Source organism: Dromiciops gliroides, chromosome 2 (genome assembly GCF_019393635.1).
Source record: "Dromiciops gliroides isolate mDroGli1 chromosome 2, mDroGli1.pri, whole genome shotgun sequence".
NCBI classification, from domain to species: domain Eukaryota; kingdom Metazoa; phylum Chordata; class Mammalia; order Microbiotheria; family Microbiotheriidae; genus Dromiciops; species Dromiciops gliroides.
This window is the reverse complement of record NC_057862.1, coordinates 73973458-73997399: the sequence shown is the minus strand read 5'-3', so window position 1 is coordinate 73997399 and position 23942 is coordinate 73973458. Positions and strand designations below refer to the sequence as shown.

The following is a 23942-nucleotide window of genomic DNA, read 5'->3' as shown; positions in this document are numbered from 1 at the left end:
GGCTTCCTCTCTAGATCCTGGTTTTGGTGACCCATCACTTCAGGAGATGGTGCGTGAAGAAGGACTCTTGGATACTGTGTATATTCTGGGTTTTCTCTATGGTCTGTGGAGTTTTCCAGTTCCAGACTCTAATCCGGATCCTCTTAAAGGTTAGAGAAGGGAGAGAGGAAAAGGCAAGTGAGAAAAGAGGGGGACAAGAATCCCTTAAGTTTAGGGAAACTGGGTTACAGTTGGAGTAGTGATTATGAGACTCGATCATTTATTGTTTCTAATCATAGGCAAAGATCTGGTCAGTCTAGAAGAGGGGTTTTTAGCCTTTTTGTGTGTCATGGTCCACTTTGGCAGTCCTTGAAGTCTATGGACCCATCCTCAGAAAATGCTTAAAAGTGCATAAAGCAAAATGTATCAGATTACAGGAAACCAATCACATTAAAATGCAGTTAACAAAATAATTAAAAACAACAATAAGCTCATGCCCCCCAGATTAAGAACATTTGGTCTAGAATCATCTTGGAGGCAGAAGCTATGAAACCCCTTTTTCTTTGACTTTTTTTTTCTCCTTAGGGAAACAATTCCAATCTTGCTGGATTCTGCCTGTACTTCATCTCCTATGGTATTCAGGTCCTTATGCTGATAATTTCATCCATTTCAGAGACAACTCCAGAAACCAAAGCATCATCAAATGTGAGGTTTTGAAACTTTGGCTCCCTATCCACTATGTCATGGGATAGTCAGTCAGCCATTCAATTAGTGTACATTTACTAATTTGATGAATATCTTAGGGAGGATGCTAGGTTCCAGGGGTACAAAACCAAAAGTGAAGCAGTCCCTGCCCTCAAAAGCTTATATTCTTTTAGTCTTTTGAGAGATGACAACCTCAGCATTCTCACATATAGATCCTGGAATCCCAGGATAGAGTGACAGAGACCCTTTCTAGGGCATTAGAAACAGGGGGCTGTTGTAACATTACATTGACATTCTGGATATTAGAAGCATCTCCTAGTATCCAGCCTGGGACATTTATATAAGTCAATTATTTTATAGAAAACTCCTAAGGAATCATGTAACAGTTATTAGCATATTGAGAACTTCAACCATGGTCAACAAACTTTTTTGACTGGCAGCTTCTAGAGCAACAGATTAAACCTGGGGAAATGTCTGATCTGTGGGAGAATTAAGCGTTCCTGATCTCAGAATTTCTTGTTGTATCTATGTCTGACTTTTCTTTTCTGTGTGTCTTGCAGAATCCATCAGCCACGGCCTCATTTCTCAGTTCCCTTACCTTTAGTTGGTTTGACAGGTAGGACATAACTTGGGTATGGGTTGGTCCTTCAGCAATGTTTCTTCCCCTTCCTACTCATTCTTTCTAAAGGACATGGAAAGTTACATAAGAGTGGGTATGAAGCCAGTCTCTGATTCCCTTCGGCTTTTGACACAAAGTAAGCTTGGACTGTTAAGTCCAAGCATTTTTTTATTGATAAATTATCACTTACCAATCTGTCTTTAATCCCACTATTATAGACTCATTTTCTTGGGTTTAAGAGTCTTTTTTGACTTCCACAGCTCAAACACTGTATATCAAGCCATAAGTGTTATCAAGTTTAGTTCTCTGCTAGCTGCTAACCAGATGGGTGACTCTTCAGTCAGGTTTCAGGTTGTTTTCTAGGGCCTGGGGATGGGAAGAAGGGTAATGAGAGGGAGTAGAAAAGGGAGATGAACATTCCTGGCTATAATTTTTAAAAGTCCAAGAATAAAAATAATTTGTACATTGGCATTAGCTTGTAGCAGTCAGAAGAGGTGCTGAGTGACTTTAGGAATAGGACCAGAGATGACCTTCAGGAAATTATTGCCCAGTGGGCACCTAGATAGTGTAATGGATAGAGCACCAGGTCTGGAGTTAGGAAAACTTGAGCTCAAATCTGACCTCAGATATTTACTAACTGTGTGAACGAACAAATGGACAAATGAATGAATGGCTGAATAAATGAATGAATGAATGGATAGTTGGTAATCAACTAAATAAATAATCAAGCAAATAAATAAATAAAGGAATGAATAAATAATTAAATGAATAAGTGAATGCATAAATAAATAAATAAGCAAACAAACAAATGAATGAATGAATGAATACATGAAGTGTCACACAAATTGATATGATGATTGGAACCATGAGAATGAGTAAGATTCTGAGGGAGGAAGGGAGTCCAGAAAGAGCTTGAGAAGGAATGACCAGTTTAAATGCCACAAATTGAATATGGTTCAGCCAAGGGAACAGAGAAAGAGTAGTCAGAGAAGCAGGGTAGTGTACTTCCTGTCAAGGAAGCCAGCAGAAGAGGGTAATCAATCAACCATTCAGTAAGCATTTATTAAGGGCCCACTATGTGTGGGGTACTATACTAGATGCTGGAGATACAGGGACAGAAGAGAACTAGTCCCTGATCTCAATGACTTTATTTTGACCAAAAGGGACAATAGGTACATATATAAAAATATCCATAAATAAAAATTTATAGAATAAATAATGAAAGTAAATACAGGGCTGTTAAATAAAAGGTGGTTAAGGATGGAAGGCACTTGCTCAGGAAACTTATTGTGTAAAAGGTGATGCCTAAGCTATGTGTTTAAGGAAGGGAGGAATACTTAGAACTAAAGGTGGGGAAGAATGGCATTACCAGCATGAGGGATGGTCAATGCAAAGGCACCATGACTAGAGATGGAGTACTGTGTGTGAGGAATAGAGAAGGCCAATTTGGCTGGACCATACAGTGATATAGAATGAAACTAGAAAGACGGGTTGAAGCCAAGTTGGGAAAGGCATTAAAGCCCAAATAAAGAAATTCATATTTGATCCTAGAGGCAATAGGGAGCCATTGGAGTTTGCTGAGTAGGGGGGTGACATGGCCAGATCTGCACTTCGGGAAAAATCACTTTGGCAGTTATTTGGAGAATGGGTTGGAGAGATTTGAGGCCCAGAGACAAGTTAGGGGGCCATTTCAACACTTCAGGTGAGTGGGGGTGGGTATGGGTGGGTGTGGGTGGGATGAGAACTAAGGTAGTGACCCCCTGTCTCAAGACAGAATTCTTATTCTGCCATGAAATGCCTTTCATAATTTCACCCAATCTTTCCAGTTTTACTTCCTGCTACTTCCTATCCATACTCTTCCACTCTTTATTTTCTGAACTTTCTTTACACTTTTCTGCCTCCTTTGCTTTAGCCAGGCTATCCACTCCAGCTAGAATGCCTTTTCCCCTACTTGATTACACACCTCTGGCTATCATGACTCTATCTGTCTATATGGGCCATCTCTGTGAAGCCTTCTATGAAAAGCCCAGCCAAAAACAGGGCAGAGATCATAGTTTTTTCATTTTAAAAATCTCTTGGATCACCTTTTTTTTTTTTTTTAGTGAGGCAATTGGGATTAAGTGACTTGCCCAGGGTCACACAGCTAGTAAGTGTTAAGTGTCTGAGGCCGGATTTGAACTCAGGTACTCCTGACTCCAAGGCTGGTGCTCTATCCACTGTGCCACCTAGCTGCCCCTTGGATCACCTTTTAAAGGACCTTAATAAATATTTGTTGAATGGCTTAGATGTGAAAGGTGCTGTGGGGAGAGAAACAAGAAATAATTTAAAAAACAAGGAGAATGGTCAATGAAAATGTATTTTTTAAACAGGGAAACAACAGAAGAAAGAGTCAATAACAATAAATGCTGCAGAAAGAACAAGAAGGAGGGTGAGGGCTTAGTTGTGGTGATTTAGTGGTTGCTGGTGACTCGAGCCATTTTCAGTAGAATGTTGGGATGGGTGACAAGATAACAAGAATATGATTAGCAGGTGGTAAGGAAGTGACTGCAGTAATGTGAGGCATTTGGGAAAATGAATCAGGAAAGAAATTAGGGAAATAGAAAAATGGAGGAGTCAGCAGAGCGAAGGAAAGGAGGTGTGTTTGTTGGTTTGTTTCCTTGTTTTTTCAAAAGGTGAAAGACATGTGAGAGGGGAAGGAATTAGTGGAGAAGGTGAGACCAGAAAGTCCCTTCTGGCTCTAACCCAATAATCCTGTGAACCTTCTTTTTATAGTATCATTTGGAAAGGCTATAAACATCCCTTGACCTTGGAAGATGTCTGGGATTTGAATGAGGAACAGAAAACCCATGAAATCTCTAAGATATTCACAAAGCACATGGAAACAGAGATGAAGAAAGCCAAGCAGGCATTGAAGAAACGGTGTCAGAAGAGGAAATCCCGGGACACATCTGAAGCCAGGATGAATGGTCCAAATGCTAGTCAGAGCCAAGACAACCTTGTGTTGGTAACTTTCTCAGAGCACTGGTGGACACACATCCATGTGCATGCATGTGCATATGCTTCCCTATCTTAGGTGCATGTCAGTGCACATGTTAACGACAGGGAGGACTATGCCCTGTATCTATAAAGCACTTGACAATTTTCAAAGTGCTTTCAGATAGATTATTTCACTTGATCCTCACCCTGATACCAATGGTGCATGGAAAAGGTATTATCATCCTCTTAGCAGAGGAGTATGCTGAGGCTTAGACTATCTCATTTACTCTTGGAGCTTTAGCTAAAATAGCTAGAAGTAAAACTCTGCCAAACTCCAGTTCCACATTTCCAATCCTCCTCTTAGCATCTTCACTTGGATGTCTCACTGGCTTCTCAAGATTACCATACCCAACACTGAAGTCATTTTCCTCCCCAAATCATTTCTTCCCCTTGCCTCTCATTTTCCCATTAAGGGCACCAATGTTCTTTATGTCCTTCAGCTCAAAACTTGATAGTCATCTATTACTCTTATTCCCACCTAGACACACCCATGATGCCAAATCATGGTGAGTCTCTCTCTGCAATATCTTCTACATGGTCCTTTCCTTTTCATTTCACTTACGTGAAAGGCAGAGCAGTCTACTGAAAAACGTACAAGAGTCAGGGAAGACGTGGGTTCAAATCCTCCCTCTGACATTTACTGTGTACCCATGGATGAATCACTTAACTTCTCTGAGACCTCACAGGATTGTTGTAAAGATCAAATAAGCTGACATGGAAGGTACATTGAAAACCTTATGGCAGGGGCAGCTAGGTGGTGCAGTGGATAAAGCACTGGCCCTGGATTCAGAAGGACCTGAGTTCAAATTTGGCCTCAGACACTTGACACTGACTAGCTGTATGGCCCTGGGCAAGTCACTTAACCCTCATTGCCCCGCCAAAAAAATCCACAAAAAACCTTAGGGCACTGTCCAAATGTTAGGATTATTTCCCCTTCCTATACACTAGTCCAAGCCCTCATTATTTCTTGCCTGAATTGCTACAGTAGTCCCCTGTCTGGTCTTCTAGCTGCCAGTTTCTCCCCAAATCTCTCCCACACACCACTACCAGAATGATCTTCTCTTTTTTAAATTTTATTTTTACTTTGTGGAATAAATCAAGCATCTCCATAATAATACAATCAAAAAAAGATGATTGTATGTGAAGCTGCAAATCTACTATGCACAACTCCCTATTCCTTTCAAATATACAACAAAATTATCATGTAAATATTTTTTCTTCCCTCCTCCCCACCTTAGAAATGGGTACCATTAGACACAAATAGTATATGTATGTATATATATATTTATACACACATAGATACATAAATATACACACACATACACACAAATGTATGTAGATGTAAAATTATTCTATATATACTTCCATTTATCAGCTCTTTTTCTGGATGTAGATTGCATTTTTGTCTATATGTCCTTTATAGTTAATTTGGGTACTTATAATAGACAAAAAAAATCATTCACTCAAAGTTGTTCTTAAAACAATATTGATGAAAAAAACAACAAAAAAACAAACAACCCCCCCCAATATTGATGGACAGCTGGGTGGTGAAGTGGATAAAGCACTGGCCCTGGATTCAGGAGGACCTGAGTTCAAATTTGGCCTCAGACACTTGACACTTACTAGCTGCGTGACCCTGGGCAAGTCACTTAACCCTCATTGCCCTGCAAAAAAAAAGAGAAAAAAGAAAAAGGGAATCTTAAAAAAAACCCAATATTGATGCTGCTATATACAATGTTCTCTTATTTTTACTCATTTTGCTCTTCTTTACATTATGCAAGTCTTTCCATGTTTTTTATAAAATCATTTATCTCATCATTTCTTATAGCACAGTAGTATTCCATCACAATCATGTGCCACATCTTGTTCAGCCTTTCCCCAAATGATGGGCATTCCTGCAATTTTCAGTTCTTTGCAACCACAAAGAGAGCTGCTATAAACATTTTAGAATTTATAGGTCCTTTTCCTTTTTCCCTAATCATCTTTGGAAATAGACCAAGTAGTGGTACTGCTGGGTCAAAAGTAGTACAATAACTCTTTGGCTATCCAAAATTATTAGATCGTTTTACAGTTCACAAATGATCTAGTGTCCCAATTTTTCCACATCCTCTCCAATATTTATTACTTTCCCCTCCTATCTTTTTTTAATTAAAATTTTTTAATTTAATATTTACTTTTAAAAAATATGTATACATATCTGTATGTATATATCTATATCTATACCTATACCTATATCTATATCTTTGTAGGGCAATAAGGGTTAAGTGACTTGCCCAGGTTCAAGTAAGTGTCAAGTGTCTGAGGCTAGATTTGAACTCAGGTCTTTCTGAATCCAGGGCTGGTGCTTTATCCACTGCACCACCTAACTGCTCTTCCCCCTCCTATCATTTTAGCCAGTCTGGTAGGTGTAAAATGATATCTCAAGGTTGTTTTAATCTGAATTTCTCTAATTAATAATGATTTAGAGAATTTTACATCATTATAAGTTGTTTTTATTTATTCCTTGGAAAACTGCCTCTTCATATCCTTTGATCATTTGTCAATAGGGGAATGACTTGTATTCTTATAGATTATTATAGAATGATCTTCCTAATGTATCATGATGACCATCAGGCTTCTTCCCAAACATCTGTAATCCCCTAACTTCTACAGTTCATCATCATACAGTATCCCCAGAGAGGTGTTACACCTCACTGTTCAATAATGGGTGACCACCAACTTCAGAGTTTAGTGGTGGAGACAACAACACAATTAACATTTGTTGAATTGAAGCATCTTGAAGTAGGTAGAAAGGAGTAGGGAGGGCAGACTAGGGAGAGGATACATCATAAGCCAAGGAACAGAGGACAAGAGTTAGTGTAGTGAATTCCAGGAGATGGTGAGGAGAATGGTATGGTTGGAGCAGAATAACAGATATAATCCATCAGCCATGGCTGAACAAGGATTGACCATGAATGTGCAAGCATTGAGGAGGTAGCAGCAGACTGCATGAAGGTTGGAGGTGCTGGGATTCAGAACCCAAAGAAGAAGCAGTATAATAGTTAGATGTTGGGTCAAGAATTAAACCATGGAGCTAGAAGAGCAGAGAACCTACCTAAGGAAGGTGGGAGGTACACTCTGGGTTGAATATACAGAAGTAGAAAACTAGAAAAAGTGGGTCCAAAGGCAAGACTGCCTACCAGTCATTTCAAATACGGGGAAATTGAGCTTTGTGTCTTTGTTCCTGAGCTTTCAAATTTCTTCTACCATAGTGATCCTAAATCTTTACTGCAAAAGACACATGAGCTTGGATACCTACTTCATAAGCCTGATAGGCACCTAAATTTAACTCTTCCATCCCTTCTCAATTATTTGTTTTTGCTTTCAGGAAGACATGAAACAGAAAAAGAAGAAGAAAGAGTCAGAATCTGGAACCACACAAGACTTTGCCAAGTCCTGGTTAGCCAAAGCTCTGTTTAAAACTTTCCGCAGTGTTTTGATTATGTCCTTCATAGCCAAGGTGATTCAAGATGTCCTGATGTTTCTGAGTCCTCAGCTCCTAAAGTGAGTTGTGATGTACTGTGCTGTCTTTGTGAGACATAAGGGGCTGGTCTAACTAGGCAGAAAGCTGTACTCCATCAGCCCATTGCATTTTTCACTGTAACCTACTGCATTTAGCTGATCAAAAACAAAGGGGTAATTTTCAAAACCTAAGGTGATGGAAATTGTATGGGGTCCCTTTCACTTCCCTCCACCATTCCAAGCTTTTCTTGCATCCAATTCTATTTCCCTTTTCTCCATTCATATGGTTATCGCCCTACTTCCTGCCCTCATTGCCTCTTACTTAGTACAATAGCCTCATAGTCAGTCTTCTTCTAATCTGTCCCCTCTCCAATCCATCCTCTGAACAGTTGCCAAAATAGTCTTCCTAAAGCAATCTGATCCTATTACTCCCTTAATCAAGAGCCCTCAGTGGCTCCCTGTTGCTTCCCTGACAACATACAAGATCCTCATCTTAAAGCCTTTTACAATATGACTCAAGTCTACCTTTCCAGGCCTATTTCACATTATTCTCCTCTACACACTCTGAATTCTGGCCAAATTGGACTTGTTTTCCTTGAATTTGACCCTCTCTCTCTCAAACTCTGTGTGGTAACCATAAGTCTACTTACTGACTGTTCTCCAAACTAAGTGTTCCATCTCTGACCTCTGTGCCTTTGAACAGCCTGACTTCCATGCACCCAAAGCATTCCCTCCTCACCCCTGCCTCTTGGAATCATTGGCTTCCTCAATGGCTCATGTGTCACTGCTTACAGAAAGCCTTCTTTATTCCTCTAGTTGTCACTACCCTCTTGTACATAGTAGGCACTTAATAAATGCTTGTTGGATTAGACTGGGCTTTTAGGGAAAACTAAGACTGTATGGAAACTCATAGATTCTATTGCCTGTACAACAGAGTTATTGTGGACTAAACAACGTGCATGTGGTAGCTTGCATTGCCGGGGGACCACTTGCATTTTGTTTTTGGCACGTGACTTCTGTTTAATGGTGGCCTTCCGTGGGGGTTTGGGTATATTATAACATACCTAGGAGTCATGGGACCCAAGTTCTAGTCCTGTCTTTAATTGCCATCAGAGGCAATCTCCTGCTTGCTTAGCAAGGGTACATTTCCAACTGAGTAAGAACTGCTATATCCCCCTTAGTCTACCCACCTTATACTCAAGACAGGCTCATTCATAGGAAAAGAGTAGAAGTGAGGCTAAGAAATGGGAAAGATCGTCACAGTGCCTTATATTGCCCACTCAACTTTTGCTTTTCCCCATAGGGTATAGACCTAGAATAGGGAGGGACCTTAAAGATCACTTAGTACAATTCACTCATTTTTTGGATGAGGAAACTGAGGTTGAGAAGGGCCCCAAGGTCATAAGGCAGTATGTGCCAGAGGTGGGATCTGAAAGCAGACACTCCGATTCCAAATCTGGTGCTCTTGCATGACTCTCACCAAAGGCAGGGGGCGGGGTGGGAGGAAGGGAACATGGCGCTCAAACCAGGAGGCTGATCAGTGAGCCATCAATGTAATGGGGCCCTGCCTGTCTGCCAAATGGAGGGATTCGTGGTCCTTGGAGGTCTGGGTGGCAAAGCTTACTTGGCTTTTCTCTGGCAGGCTGATGATCTCATTTGCTAGTGACTCCTCAGCATATGCATGGCAAGGCTATGGGTACTCTGCCCTCTTCTTTGTGGTGGCCCTCATTCAGTCCTTCAGCCTTCAGTGGTACTTTCAGTATTGCTTCATCCTGGGCATGACTGTGCGCACAACCCTCATGGCTGCTGTGTATAGGAAGGTAAGCAGAATCATGGAGCTCCTTCAGAAAACAACCCCTGCTCCCAAATAGCTGCTATGATTGGAGCTATCATAAGAAAACAAATAAATACTTTGGGGCGACTTTTTCCCCACCATCATTTCTGTTTGGAGAACTGCAGAAGGTAAGCGGGCCTTTGCCCAGTGGCAAACATGGGGTTAACTCTATACTTCCTTAAGTCCACAGAAGGGAACATTAAGGAGCTTTATGCTCCTGGCATTTGGGGCATTTTCTGATTCCATATCATGATCAAGAAATTCAGTATGTTCCCCCCAATAGTGAATTGGTGGAGTGAAAAGATCATGAGAGGAAAAGCGTTAGGGAGAGAAATGGTCTTTGAGATAGATAAGAGGTTTATACCAACAAGGTTCAGAGGCTAGAAATAGCAAAATGTATCTGATCAAAGGAAATTCACCTGACCTTAAGTTTATAGTTCTCCCCACTCTAAAAGTCCTTCACTTGCTGTAAGTGGTCACCACTTTCTATAGGAAGATAGGAAGATGGCTCAAAAGCGTTTTCCTCCATCCATTTTGTCCAATGCATTTATAACCTTAAGGCTTAGACCCTAGAAGTAATGAACTATGTTTAATGAAAGGCAAGTCACTTGACCTCAAGTATGGATTCCATGGTTCACTCCACTCCAAAAATTCTTCATTTGCTAAAAGTAGCCACACTGCCCCCATGGGGTGATGGCTCAAATGACATTCCTCCATCCATTGAGTCTGAGGCCAGAATCAATCACTCAATAAATTAGTGGTTAAGGAATTATTTTCTTTTGCTTTCTGTTGTTCCTGAACAAAGGGCTGCCTTTAAGTCCTTCTCCTCCTGCTCCAAAGTGGGGTAACTTAAAATACTCATCTAAGGTTTTATCTTTAGACCTTAACCATCTCCAACAATGCCCGGAAGCAGTACACTGTTGGTGAAACAGTGAACCTGATGTCTGTGGATGCTCAGCGATTTATGGATGTGACCAACTTCATTCACCTGCTGTGGTCATGCCCTTTCCAAATTGTGTTATCCATTGTCTTCCTGTGGATGGAGCTAGGACCCTCAGTCCTTGCAGGTCTAGGGGTAATGATACTACTTATCCCCATTAATGCATTTCTGGCCACCAAAAGCAGAGCAATTCAGGTAAGAATATAATAGAATAACTTCAACTTTTTAACACATGGAAATACAATCTGAAACCTTTCTTTCTTTTTCTGTGACTTCTGAAAATGAAAGTTTGGGCTTATAGCCTGGGTTAAGGTAAGACATGGTAAGACTTAGATGAAATGATGTAAAATGAAGTAAGCAAAACCAGGAAAATAGTATTGCTATACAGAAATCAGGTGTTCAATCTGTTAAGTACTTACTAGGTGCTCAATGCACTTACATTGCACTAAATGCTGAGGATACAAAGAAAAAGGGTCAAAAATAGACCTTGCCCTAAGAGGCCTTACATTTCAACAGTAGAAACAACATGTACATAAATAGTATATACAAGGTACGTATAGAGTAGATGGAAGGTGACCTTAAAGGAGAAGGGGAATTTGGGAGCAGGAGTAGTACTGAGAAAAACCTCTTGCAACAAGTAGCATATGAAATGAATTTTTTTCTTTTTTCTTTTTTCTGGGGGGAGGGGAGGTAATTTGGATTAAGTGACTTGCCCAGGGTCACTCAACTAGTGAATGTGTGAAGCTGGATTTGAACCAAGGTCCTCATGACCTCATGATCAGTGCTCAATCAGTGTGCCACCCTGCTGCTATTATTATTATTGTTATTAATATTGTTGTTGTTGTTATTGTTATTATTATTAATAAACTGAAACTTGAAGGAAGCTAGAGATTCCAAGAGGCAGAGGTGAGGAAGGAGAACATTTTAGGTATGGCAGATGGGGGATATCTAGTGAAAGGGACAGAGAAGATGAAGGGTCAAGTATACAGGACAGCACATAGGCCAATAAGGCTGGAGTGTATAGAACATGGATGGATGGATGGATGTGTATGTATGTCTATTAATTTATGTGTGTATATGTACATATTGCATATATAGGCCCTTTCCCTCTTTCTGTGATACACAATGTAAAGTTCGGAGAAATTCCTATTCTAACCTTGAATTTCTAGACAGAAGAGGGAGAACTGGGAACTTGGAAAAGACCTTTAATTTTCTCTAGCAAATCCCAAAAAGAATATCGCTAATCTTTTCATTTACAAGGTTGGCTCATGGGTCCCAAGGTTAAGGGGGATGTCTATTTGATGTTCATTCAGATAATTTTCCTAAAATCCAAAGCTATACCTCCCTTCATGCACATCAAGCCAAAGTCAGGAATCCATGTTTGTGACTGCTTCACCGTACAGAATCACAGAATTTAAAAGTTGGAATGTTTTCTTGGCAAAGATAATAGAGTGAATTGCCCTTTTCTTCCCTCTTGGATTAAGGCAAACAGAAGTTAAGTGAGTTGCCCAGGGTCACAAAGCTAGTAAGTGTCTGAGTCTGCATTTGAACTCAGGTCTTGCTCCCACCAGACCCAGTGTTCTATCCACTGAGCCGCCTAGCTGCCTCATATATAAGTGTCTGTGTGTGTATGTTTGTATATATGAATGAATATGTGTGTATATGTGGAGATACAGGTATACATGTGTTACATATATACACATAGCTGTGTATATGTACATATACACACATGCATATTCATACATACATATGTATATGTATATGCATATCTTTCTTTTCTCCCGCAGGTTGAGAACATGAAGAACAAAGACAAGCGTCTGAAGGTCATGAATGAGATTCTCAGTGGAATAAAGGTGAGTAGCAAAACCTGGGGCACCTCCCCCCCACAGTGTAGTCATAGGCATTAATTAGCTTCCTGACTTCCATGAACACTTCAGAGATCTGAGATGCTAACCCCTTTGTCCTGGTGAGAGCCATGGTCTCACTCACATCCTGCAGAATCTTATTTTCCATATCCTACTTCCCCTTATTCCTCCATGAAAGTTCTTCATCCTCCAGTGTACCTATGTGGTGTAGTGGTAACTTAGGATTGTCTAAGACTGTGCTGGTAGAATGAGAGTTCTAAAGGGGCAGCTAGATGGCACAGTGGATAGAGCACCGGCCCTGTAGTCAGGAGTACTTGAGTTCAAATCTGACCTCAGACACTTAAAGCTTACTAGCTGTGTGACCCTGGGCAAGTCACTTAACCCCAATTACCTCACTAAAAAAAAAAAAAAGAAAGAATGAGAGTTCTAGCAGTCACTACCAAGCTTTGAGTAGGGGCCTAGAGATGGACTGTGGTTATCTGAGGACCAGTTTGGTTAAGTTCAGAGAGTTTCATCACCTACTTGTCACCAGAAGGATGAATTTCTTCAGCTGCTGATACTTTTGAAGGCCATCTTATAAGTTATATTGAAGTTGCAATCTACATTGTTGGAGGGAGTATTCATACAGTGAAATCATAGGCTCTTGAAACACTGAAGTACTGCCTCTCCCAGCATTTGAACTTGCTCAAAGACTTGGGCTTTTGACCTTGAGGGTCTTTTCATTGACATGATGCACAGCTCAAATGCTTCTCTCCCAAAGCTTTCCATTTCCTCATAGAGATCTTATTCTAGCTTTTGCCCTAGAGACTGTGTCCTGAGATCCTGATGGGTGATACTTTCCAAAGTGTATGTGTTGGTGATCAGCAGGGTATCTTGGAAAAGACAAAGAACTAGTCATCAGGAAATCTGGCTTTAACTTGCTGTATAGCTTTGCAAGGCACCTTATCTAACACATCGAATATGTAAGAGAAGATTCTTGGACCAGTGGGCCCCCAAGTTTCCTACCAATTCTAAACTTCTTCTTCTTCTTCTTCTTCTTCTTCTTCTTCTTCTTCTTCTTCTTCTTCTTCTTCTTCTTCTTCTTCTTCTTCTTCTTCTTCTTCTTCTTCTTCTTCTGCTGGACAATGAGGTTTAAGTGACTTGCTCAGGGTCACACAGCTAGTAAGTGTCAAGTGTCTGAGGCCGGCTTTGAACTCAGGTCCTCCTGAATCCAAGGCCCATGCTTTATCCACTGTGTCACCTAGCTGCCCCCCCACCCCGTTCTAAACTTCAATGGCCTTCTGACTTTGGTAGATCCTGAAATACTTTGCCTGGGAGCCTTCATTTATAGAGCAGATCCAGGGGATCCGAAAGAAGGAGCTGAAGAACTTGCTATCATTTTCTCTGCTGCAGTCTGTTGTTGTATTCATCTTCAACCTGGCCCCTGTGCTGGTAAGTGTGAGGGAACAAAGAGGGACAGTGAAATGAGTGTTTTTGGTACCTTGAGGCAACTTCCTAGAGGGAGCAGACTGCCCCACCCCCATTCCCACAACTGCCCTGGAAGTTCTGGGTTTGGTCCATGTCATGGCATCATGTAGTCAGTCAATCAATAGGCATTTGTGAAGGGTTTACTCTGTGCTAGGCACTGTGCTAAGTGCTGGGGATACAAAGAAAAAGCAAAAGCAGTCTCTAATATGCTGAGTTAGTTTCCTCTGCTGAGTTTTCTGCGTACTCTGATGGGCCCCCTAAATGTAATGCAGCAAATGGGATGCAGGGGGGCCTGCAGACAGAGGAGGATATACTCCTCTGAACTGGTCATAATGTTTAACAATCAGCTCTTTGGTGGGGGAGGGGCAGACTGACAGACGGGAAGAGTACACCAAACACAGTTTTAAATTTAATCTTCATTATTAACACTTTCCCCATGATTCTCTTAAGTCTAGACACTCAACAACAAATCAAACCATGATTTGTAGAATTTGCAGATTTCTGGAGGGTAAATGCCCACACTGAAAATTTAACAATCCACTTACAGGGGCTGCTTCCAGCATACCCTGACTATACTGCATACCGGTGAAAGCCTATTGTTAAATTTTTGATGTGAGCAGACCAACCAAGCCCGTTATTCCCTCCCTTGAATGCTGTCCAATCAGAACAGAGCCCACAGCAACAATCCTTACCTGTATGTCAAAGCAGGGGCAAGACCCCCTCTCCCTTTTTTCCTTCAGCCAGAGGCGGCAGTAGAGAGCAACAAACCCTTATGAAAGGTTTCACATTTATCCAACTCTAGGTGATCCTGAGGGGCAATAGATGTCTGCAGCTCTTGGCCAATAAAGTTAGTTCCTTCTCTGACCAATCAGGAATCACTCAGCTGAAGCCTTCCATCAGCACCCTGCCCCTATGTGCAGCCTCTGGACTGAGCAGCTTTTTTCAGCCCCTCCCCTTCATTCCTGTGGTCCTCTTTGTCTGGTTCTTCTTCCACTCTACCTGCACGTGCACCTCTTGTCCTGGTGTTCTATGGTTTCAACCAGAGCCTCCTGATTCTCAGTGACTCACCTTTTACCTTTTTTTTTTTTTTTTTTTGGTGAGGCAGTTGGGGTTAAGTCACACAGCTAGTAAGTGTCAAGTGTCTGAGGCTGGATTTGAACTCAGTTCCTCCTGAATCCAGGGCCAGTGCTCTATCCACTGTGCCATCTAGCTGCCCCTTCACCTTTTACTTAAAAAGAAACAACCATCCCAATTTACCCTATCAAATCAATAGCCCTTTAAAGCTCATACTTCAGCCTTCGAATGTTTATATGTGTAACCGGGTTTTGCTTGGATCACCTAAGATGAAGACATCCATGTGGGAAATGGGAGGAACCTGCTTCTGGGAGAAGACATAAAGTGCTAGCAACAGGGAGCTGTAAATATAAGCTCGTTGAGGGCAGGGACTGTTTCATCTTTGTCTTTGAATCCCCGGAATCCAGGCTTGTGCCTGACACAGTCAATAAACATTTATCAAGCACCTTCTGTGTTCCTGGCACCATGCAGTGGACAGGGAGAGACTGAAGATAAGTGAAAGAGTAGGGATGACAGAAGGGACAATCTATTGGAGGAGATGGGATGGAGTGAGATTGTTTGTGCTGGTAAAGGGTTTTACCTCTGTAAAAAGTAAGGCCACTTGATCTTGTGAGACAGAGGTAATAGAGGAGATCATGTCAGAAGATAGCTAAGTGATATGAGATGAGGAAGTGGAAGGGAGAAGTAGTTCATGGCAAATGACCTCCATTTTTTTCTTTAAAATATGAGGAAAAGGGGGCAGCTAGGTGGCGCAGTGGATAGAACACCGGCCCTGGACTCAGGAGTACCTGGGTTCAAATCCGGCCTCAGACACTTAACACTTACTAGCTGTGTGACCCTGGGCAAGTCACTTAACCCCCATTGTCCCGCAAAAAAAAAACCCCAAACAAAACAAAACCAAAAAAAAATATGAGGAAAGGTTCTCAGCTGAGAGGGTTGGGGTGGGTGCTCAATAAATGCTCGTTGATCGATTGACCCCCCCAAATGATATGTTTTGAGTGTATATATTTGAGAATTAGAGTTAGGCTAGTTATTCCCTTTTAAAAGCACTCAATTTTCTTGCTGACTTTATGATTCTCAGGTATCGGTTGTCACTTTTACTGTCTATGTTCTGGTGGATGAGAATAATGTTTTGGATGCACAAAAGGCCTTCACTTCCATCACTCTGTTTAACATACTCCGCTTCCCCCTGTCCATGCTCCCCTTGTTGATTTCTTCCATACTCCAGGTAAGTAGTAGCAGAAGTGATAGTGGTGGTGTTAGTAGTAATGGTGGTGGTGGTAGTAGTAGTAGTAGTAGTAGTAGTAGTAGTAGTAGTAGTAGTAGTAGTAGTAGTAGTAGTAGCAGCAGCAGCAGCAGTAGTAGTAGTAGCAGCAGCAGCAGCAGCAGTAGTAGTAGCAGCAGCAGCAGCAGCAGCAGCAGTAGTAGTAGTAGCAGCAGCAGCAGCAGCAGCAGTAGTAGTAACAGCAGCAGCAGCAGTAGTAGTAGCAGCAGCAACAGTAGTAGTAGTAGTAGTAGCAGCAGCAGTAGTAGTAGCAGTAGCAGCAGCAGCAGCAGTAGTAGTAGTAGCAGTAGCAGCAGCAGCAACAGTAGTAGTAGCAGCAGCAGCTGTAGTAGTAGTAGTAGCAGCAGCAGCCATAGTAGTAGTAGTAGCAGCAGCCGCAGTTGTAGTAGCAGCAGCAGCAGCAGCAGCAGCAGCAGTAGTAGTAGTAGTAGTAGTAGTAGTAGTAGTAGTAGCAGCAGCAGCAGCAGCAGCAGCAGCAGTAGTAGTAGCAGCAGCAGTAGTGATGAGTGGTAGTAATGATGATGGTGATGGATGATGATGTTGGATGATGCTGATGCCTATTAGTAATAGTAGTAATAATAGCACTAGTAATGATATGGATAATAATAATGAGTAGTAGTAATGACAATATTAAGGAGGAGGAATAATAATAATAATACTAGTAGTAATCATAATGATAATAATGAGGAGTAATAGTAGTAATGATAATGATAATGATGCTGATGTTGACAATTACCACTCAGCTCTTTAAGGTGTACAAAGCATTTTGCATACATATCATTGGATCTTCATTGCACCCCTGTAAGGTAGGGGCTATTATGATTTCAATTTTACAGATTAAGAAACTGAGGCTGAGAAAGATTGAGTGACTTTCCCAGAGTCATACAATTAATAAGTGTCTGAGGCAGGATTCAAACTCGGGTCATCCTGACACTTATATGAGGTTTTATCCACTATTTTACCTCACTGCTTAGAGTGTACTATGATAAGGTTTCTAGCATTGGTCCATAATTTCAAAGGGAATGAGAATCCCCATCACATAATGCAGAAAATAGAATTATATAATCAAGAAGGGACTTTAGAGATCATCCTTTCCTAATACCCCAATTTAGAGATGAAGAAACCAAAGCCCAGAGAGATGAAGTTACTCGCTTCAAGTACACAGTGTTCTTGGAATACTTTGGTGCATTTCAGGCAGACAAGGGACCTTTCCCAACAACCCTGCCATTGCAAGGGCTTGTTGGTCTTCTAGAGCTGTCTGATTTTACTTTTATTACGTCACTTAATAGTTCTGAGCTTCAGTTTCACCATCTGTGAAATGGGGATAGTACCTCCTGTACCTGTCTCACTGGCAAGTAACAGGTCAAAATGTTCTCCTTGATGTTTATAAGCACCTCTTGACTCGATTTGACTTCTTATTCTCCCTGGAGTTTGGAATGGTCCCAGGCTGCTCCCAGTGAGTGAAAGAGTTCTCTTCTCTCGATTGTTGTGACCTCTTCTATTGAAGTCTCCAGGCTCCACAACCATGCCCACTTTCAGCATTTTCTCCCTTTCTGTTCTCTCAGAGGGCCCCAACACAGGTAGGAAACTCACTGATATGGAGAGAAGGAAAATCTCTTGTATAATATCACATAGGGATGAAACTGAGGCATAACTAGGGAGCATCAAAGCTGAGGAGCCCTGGCTTGTTGGCTGGCGCTTAATTCTCAAGAATACTTTGTACTTTCTTGTAGGTTAGTGTTTCTGCTGATCGCTTGGAAAGGTACTTGACTGGAGATGACTTGGATACATCCAACATTCGAAATGATGCCCATACTGGTAAATGATGGCCTTTGGAAACTGGGCCAAGTTTTCCCACAGATAGCATGCAGGGCAGTGATTCTCTCTCTCTCTTTTTTTTGTGAGGCAATTGGGGTTGTGACTTTCACAGGGTCACACAGCTAGCACCTGTCAAGTGTCTGAGGCTGGATTTGAACTCAGGTCCTCCTGAATACAGGGCCAGTGCTTTATCCACTGTGACACCTAGCTGCCCCAGAGCAGTGATTCTTTTTTTTTTTTTTTGGACTGGGCAATTGGGGTTAAGTGACTTGCCCAGGGTCACACAGCTAGTACGTGTTAAGTGTCTGAGGCCGGATTTGAACTCAGGTCCTCCTGAATCCAGGGCCAGTGCTCTATCCACTGTGCCACCTAGCTGCCCCCAGAGCAGTGATTCTTAAACCTGTTTTTGCATCTCCATAGTAGTTGTAATTTTCCCACTGAGGGGAAAAAGGAGAAATGAGTAGAGTAGGAGTCACCAAATTCTCAAAATAAAATTCTTTTACATTTAAATAGTAAAAGTACACATACCATATAGTATATTGAGCAACCATTGGGCATCATAGACCTACAGGATAAATTACTCAACTGAGAATAGAGACGTGTTATAGCCATACATCATCCATGAATTTATCATGAAACCTAGGCCACATATGTTAGTTATGCTGACATTGTAGTCATGAGCATAGAGTGAAGTGGGGCCAAGGGAACCGACAGGAATGCAGACAAGGGAGAGTATTGATCTAAGCAGATCTCCTGAAGGAGCTAGAAACTGGAAATCAAAACAGTGAAGAAAAGCAATCAATCAAAAAGCATCTATTAAATACCTACTATGATCCAGGCACTCTCCTAGGTCAGGGGCAGCTAGGTGGCGCAGTGGATAGAGCACCGGCCCTGGATTCAGGAGTACCTGAGTTCAAATCCAGCCTCAGACACTTAACACTTACTAGCTGTGTGACCCTGGGCAAGTCACTTAACCCCAATTGCCTCACCAAAAAAAAAAAAAAAAAAGAAATGAAGGTAAGAGGTAGGCAATGACTGGTCAAGACTAGTTACTAAGGAAGGACTTAAAAGATCACAGCTGGTGTTGGGAGAGATAATCTGGGCAGCAGGACTCCAGGCAAGGAAACTGGACAAAGTCCAAGACACCTGCAATAGGAGAGACTTGAGTCAATCCTTGTCTCATCCTAGTAGCTTTTTTATATGCTTCTTATTGTGGCAGGAACCAATCTCTAAGAATGGATAGTGTGGTACAAGGGGGAATCACCTTGTTGGAGTAGAAATTGAGGGGCAGTTCAAACAATAGACCTGGGCACATTTTCTGCCTTGTCTCTAGCTGACAGAACTTACATTTCTCTCAACAGACAAAGCTATTCAGTTCCATGAGACCTCCTTTACCTGGGATCACAATGTCAGCCCAGCTATTCAAAAGTGAGTAGTTGACTCCTCTGCCACTTTCTAGAGAGTTCTCATTGCTGGTCCCAGGTATCTCGGGCCTTTCAAATGAGGCATTTTTTCTCTATAAGTTCTCTGAATGAAACAGAAAAATCCATATGATATAGGATTTTTCTAAGATAGAGGAGGGGAAGAAAAAGCTACAGATTCATGGTCAGATAAATTCCTCAAGTTAGAAGGTTGGAGGTATTTGAGAGCACCAAGTAACTGAAACCTCTTTTCCTTACAATTGAACTAGACAGAACTGACTCAGGTGCCCTTAATTCAGCCCTTACTGGAATATTCTCTGCTAAGGTCCTATTCTGAGGCTTCTTCATGATTAAGAACAGGGCTTCTTAAACTTTTTCCACTCACAACCCCTTTTTGCCTGAGAAATTTTTACATGACCCTAGGTATGTGGGTATATAAAATAGGTAGACATAACCTTTCACTGTTGCCAAATTTGTCATGACCCCCATATTCAGTTAAACAACTCAATATGGGGTTGTGACCCACAATTTAAGAAGCTAGGATGCAGAGGAACTCTGGGTTATTAAAGACAATGCCAGTGGCTTCCACAACAGGGCACTGGTCTCAAACTCAAAACAAAAGTTTATTTAAAGTTTTGAAGTCCCTTTTTATACTAGATCTGTAGTCCTGATTGGCATAGGGAGCAACCTGATGAAAGGAACTTTACCAAAGCAGATCAACAACTCCTCTGAAACCAATAGTTTTAGAGATGGCATTCAGAGGTTAAGTGACTGGTGGTCACACAACCACTATCTGCCCAAGGCAGCACTTGAGCCCAAGGTCACCTTGACCCTAGGACCTCTATTTACCACTCTATTCTGCCTCTTGATACACACATTCCTCCATCTAAATCTTTGCATTCTTCACATAGGATCCAGTTTTTTTTTTTTCTGAAGAAAGAGACCCCCTTATGGTTTGCCACATCTTGGGTTTCTTGGGCACATTGGAAAGAGCACAGGATTTAGAAATCAGAGGAACTGAGATTGATTTGTATCTTTACTACTTACAAGCCTAAGTACTTAATAAATAGGTACTTAATAAAACTTTGCTGAATTGAATCCTTGGGGATAGTTCTGGTAAAAATAAGAGAGGGAGGGAGAAACTAAGTCATGGGTTTGGGAGGACAAAGTTTCCAATTTTGAAGGACAAGGGTGCCCCAATGGCAGACTTTCCTTGAAGACTCTGGGCTTTGGCCTCTGTATGATTCTCTCTGAGTCTCTATCTCTATGTCTCTTCCCTCTGTCACTACCTATCTCTGTCTCTATCCCTCCCTCCCTCGTTTCTCTAAATTGCCTCTTCTCTCTTTCAGTGTCACTCTGGACATTAAGACAGGCCAACTGATTGCTGTGGTGGGGGCCGTTGGCTCTGGGAAATCCTCCCTGATATCAGCCATGTTGGGAGAAATGGAGCCCATCCATGGGCACATCAATATCAAGGTGAGGAGAAACAGTTGGACAATGCACCTTTGACACTCGATCATAGAGGCAGGAATAAATGTCTTAATGAAATCAAAAATTAAATTTGTTAATGAAATTAAGACATTTGGGGCCTAAAAATTGGAAGTCACAGTTAGTCCTATTTTCTTATTTGAAAACATGCACTGGCGATGAAAGTCTAGTTTTAACCTTAGCCCTGGGTCACTCTCCACCTAGGAATGAATGAATGAATGAAAGACAAGATATTTATTAACCCTTCACTATACAGGCAGGTGTATCATATAAGGCAATAAACATACACATAGAAAAGTATGATTGTCCCTACTCTCAAGAAACTCATGTTCTGATGGAGGAGACAGCACATATATGGGGGAGGGGTTCAGCTGCAAGGCACATGGAAAGGCACCATGCTACTTAGAGTGCAATGGCAAAGCAGAAGGCAATGAAGGAATGCCTCTACCTATGTTACAGCAATGTGATTTGAAAAGCTGCCCTTTCTGTTCTACATCTTAGTTCCTCCTTCAAATCAGTCATTCCAACTAAGTCAGGTTCTACTCCCAGACTATGTGAATTTGGATATGCATAACCCCTGAGTTAAACAGCCATGTGTATAAGATCAGCTTCATTCATTCATTCATTCATTCATTCATTCATTCATTCATTCATTCATTCATTCATTCATTCAATAAACACTTATTTAGTGCCTGCTATGTGTCAAGCACTGTGCTGAGTGCTTCATTGGTGGAGATTGATTACTCAGTGCTTTATGTCTGCTTGAGGGAGGAGTTGGTGCAGAGAAGAGCAATCCTGGTCTTCTGACTTCCAGCTTTGAGAGAATTTACCCTCTTCCAGCCTCTTCTCAGGTCCCTGAAGGGAGAGAAAGACTCTGGGAAGAAGCTGACATACATGCTGGCCCTTTGAGCCATGAGGGTTCCCCATGGCTATTCAAAAATGCCACCAAATGGCCTGATTGTGAGGTACCATTCTAAACAGGTCTTTTGAGAAGTATGCAAAGCACTTCTATGATGTCCTGGATGTTATTCTCTGGCACCCAATTCCTACCTCTTTCCTGTCTTTGTTGCCTGTTCTTCTTATCTCCCCCATCAATCGCATATCTGTGTTAATATTAATCATTCAGGCTTGGCCAGAACCTGGGTATCCATAAATATATGCCCTCACCTCCTGAACTGGAAAATCTTGCTCTTCTTTTTCATTGGGGATCACACAGGGAAGACAAAATTCTAACCAATAAATATGGAATATCAAGTGGTGAATGCAATTGTTGTCTTTGTCTCCGGTCAGGTGCTAGTCAGGTTTCTAGATACTGGGTGCCCAAGTGGCTTCATCCTATCTTTCTTTCTCAACATTAAAGCTCTAGAAACATCATTCTTTTCTTACCTCCTCCTCTCTGCTCCTCCATTGTCCATTGTCTTTACAACTATAACTGTGTTGGGGAGGGGCGAGGGGAGGGAAGGAAGGAAGGAGGGATAGAGATTTGAACCAAAAATTGTAAATGCAATAAATTTTTAAAAAATTTATAAATATGAAAAAAAGAACTATAACTTCCCATGTGATCTGATCTTTCTCCATCCAGGGCTCCGTAGGCTATGTCCCTCAGCAGTCCTGGATCCAGAATGGCACTGTAAGAGACAACATTCTCTTTGGATCCCCATTGGATGAAAAGAGATACCAGCAGGTTCTAGAGGCCTGTGCTCTCCTCCCAGATTTGAAAGTGCTGCCTGGAGGGGACCTCGCTGAGATCGGAGAGAAGGTACTTGGAGCTCAAAGTGATTTGGGATCTTGGGATCAAAGAGTTGGAAGGGCGCTTGGAAGTCATAGTGTCATAGATTTAGGAGAAGGGAGCTTAGAGATCACCTAGTCTAACCCCCTTATTTTATAGCCCAGAGATGTGAAGGGATTTTCTAAAGGTTACAAAGGTATTAAATGGTCCAACCAGGATCTGCCCCAGGTTGTATAGCTCCAACCATGTCTCCACTGCACCATTCTGCCATGATTTCTAGCAGGGTGTCCAGTAGTAATAATAGCAATAACAGTAGTGACAAACATTAGTTGGGGGTTTTAAAGTACTCTGCCTGTATCACCTCATCTGTGCCTCATGATGACCTGAGCAGGGCACCAGAGGCTATATTTTCTACATCTCACTGATCATATGGTCAATCCTCACACCCCTCACCCTCACCTCCATTTTACAGAGGAATGAACTGAGGTTCATTGTAGTTAAGTGACTTGCCCAAGGTTGCCCAGTTAGTAAATGGCAGTCAAGACTTGAATTAAGGTCTCCTTACTCTTATTTTGGTAGGGCGATGGTAATGGAGGCCTCTGGACTTCTATCTCCAAGCTAGAAGGCTTCCCCTTCACTGTAGTCTGAATTGACTTTGGGGACTACTGGGTAAAGTCCACAGTGAAGAAATTCTGAAGATAAAAAAATGCAGCCAAATAATTCCTTAGAAGGGGCAGCTAGGTGGTACAGTGGATGGAGCAAAACTCAGGAGGACCTGAGTTCAAATCTGGCCTCAGACATTTATTAGCTGTGTGACTTTGTTCAAGACACTTAAAACCTCAATTGCCTCCAAAATAGATAGATATAGATGGATAGATGGATGGATGCATGGATGGATGAATAGATAGATAAATAGTTGTTATGATGACTTTCAATGTGGTAAATTTAAAAAACTGGGGCTAAGCAAGGTTTTGAAGGGTTCTGCACCCTTGTACACTTATCAGTGAAAAAGATCCTAAGTTAGCTTTACAGAGAAACAGTCAAATTATCCTCTACCACTTATTGTCTACATGACCTTTGGCAAGTCATTCAGTCCCTCCAAGCCTCAATTTCCTCATTTGTGAAATGATGATAATAATAACACCTACCTCCCAGGGAGTGTGGTGGGGATTAAATGAGAT

The 23942-nt window shown here is 41.6% G+C and overlaps 1 protein-coding gene across 1 annotated transcript in view; it reads left to right on the top strand.

The window, feature by feature from the left end:
* Positions 1-23942, top strand: part of ABCC2 (ATP binding cassette subfamily C member 2) — a 77099-nt gene that overhangs the window by 15301 nt on the left and 37856 nt on the right. The window contains exons 4-17 of the mRNA XM_043985763.1: positions 15-149; positions 565-684; positions 1245-1300; positions 4076-4307; positions 7707-7882; positions 9483-9660; positions 10555-10809; positions 12402-12467; positions 13773-13910; positions 16102-16248; positions 18039-18123; positions 19485-19551; positions 20894-21020; positions 22615-22791. Of these exons, the coding sequence (XP_043841698.1) occupies positions 15-149; positions 565-684; positions 1245-1300; positions 4076-4307; positions 7707-7882; positions 9483-9660; positions 10555-10809; positions 12402-12467; positions 13773-13910; positions 16102-16248; positions 18039-18123; positions 19485-19551; positions 20894-21020; positions 22615-22791 (1959 nt within the window). The remainder of the gene's footprint in view (positions 1-14; positions 150-564; positions 685-1244; positions 1301-4075; positions 4308-7706; positions 7883-9482; positions 9661-10554; positions 10810-12401; positions 12468-13772; positions 13911-16101; positions 16249-18038; positions 18124-19484; positions 19552-20893; positions 21021-22614; positions 22792-23942) is intronic.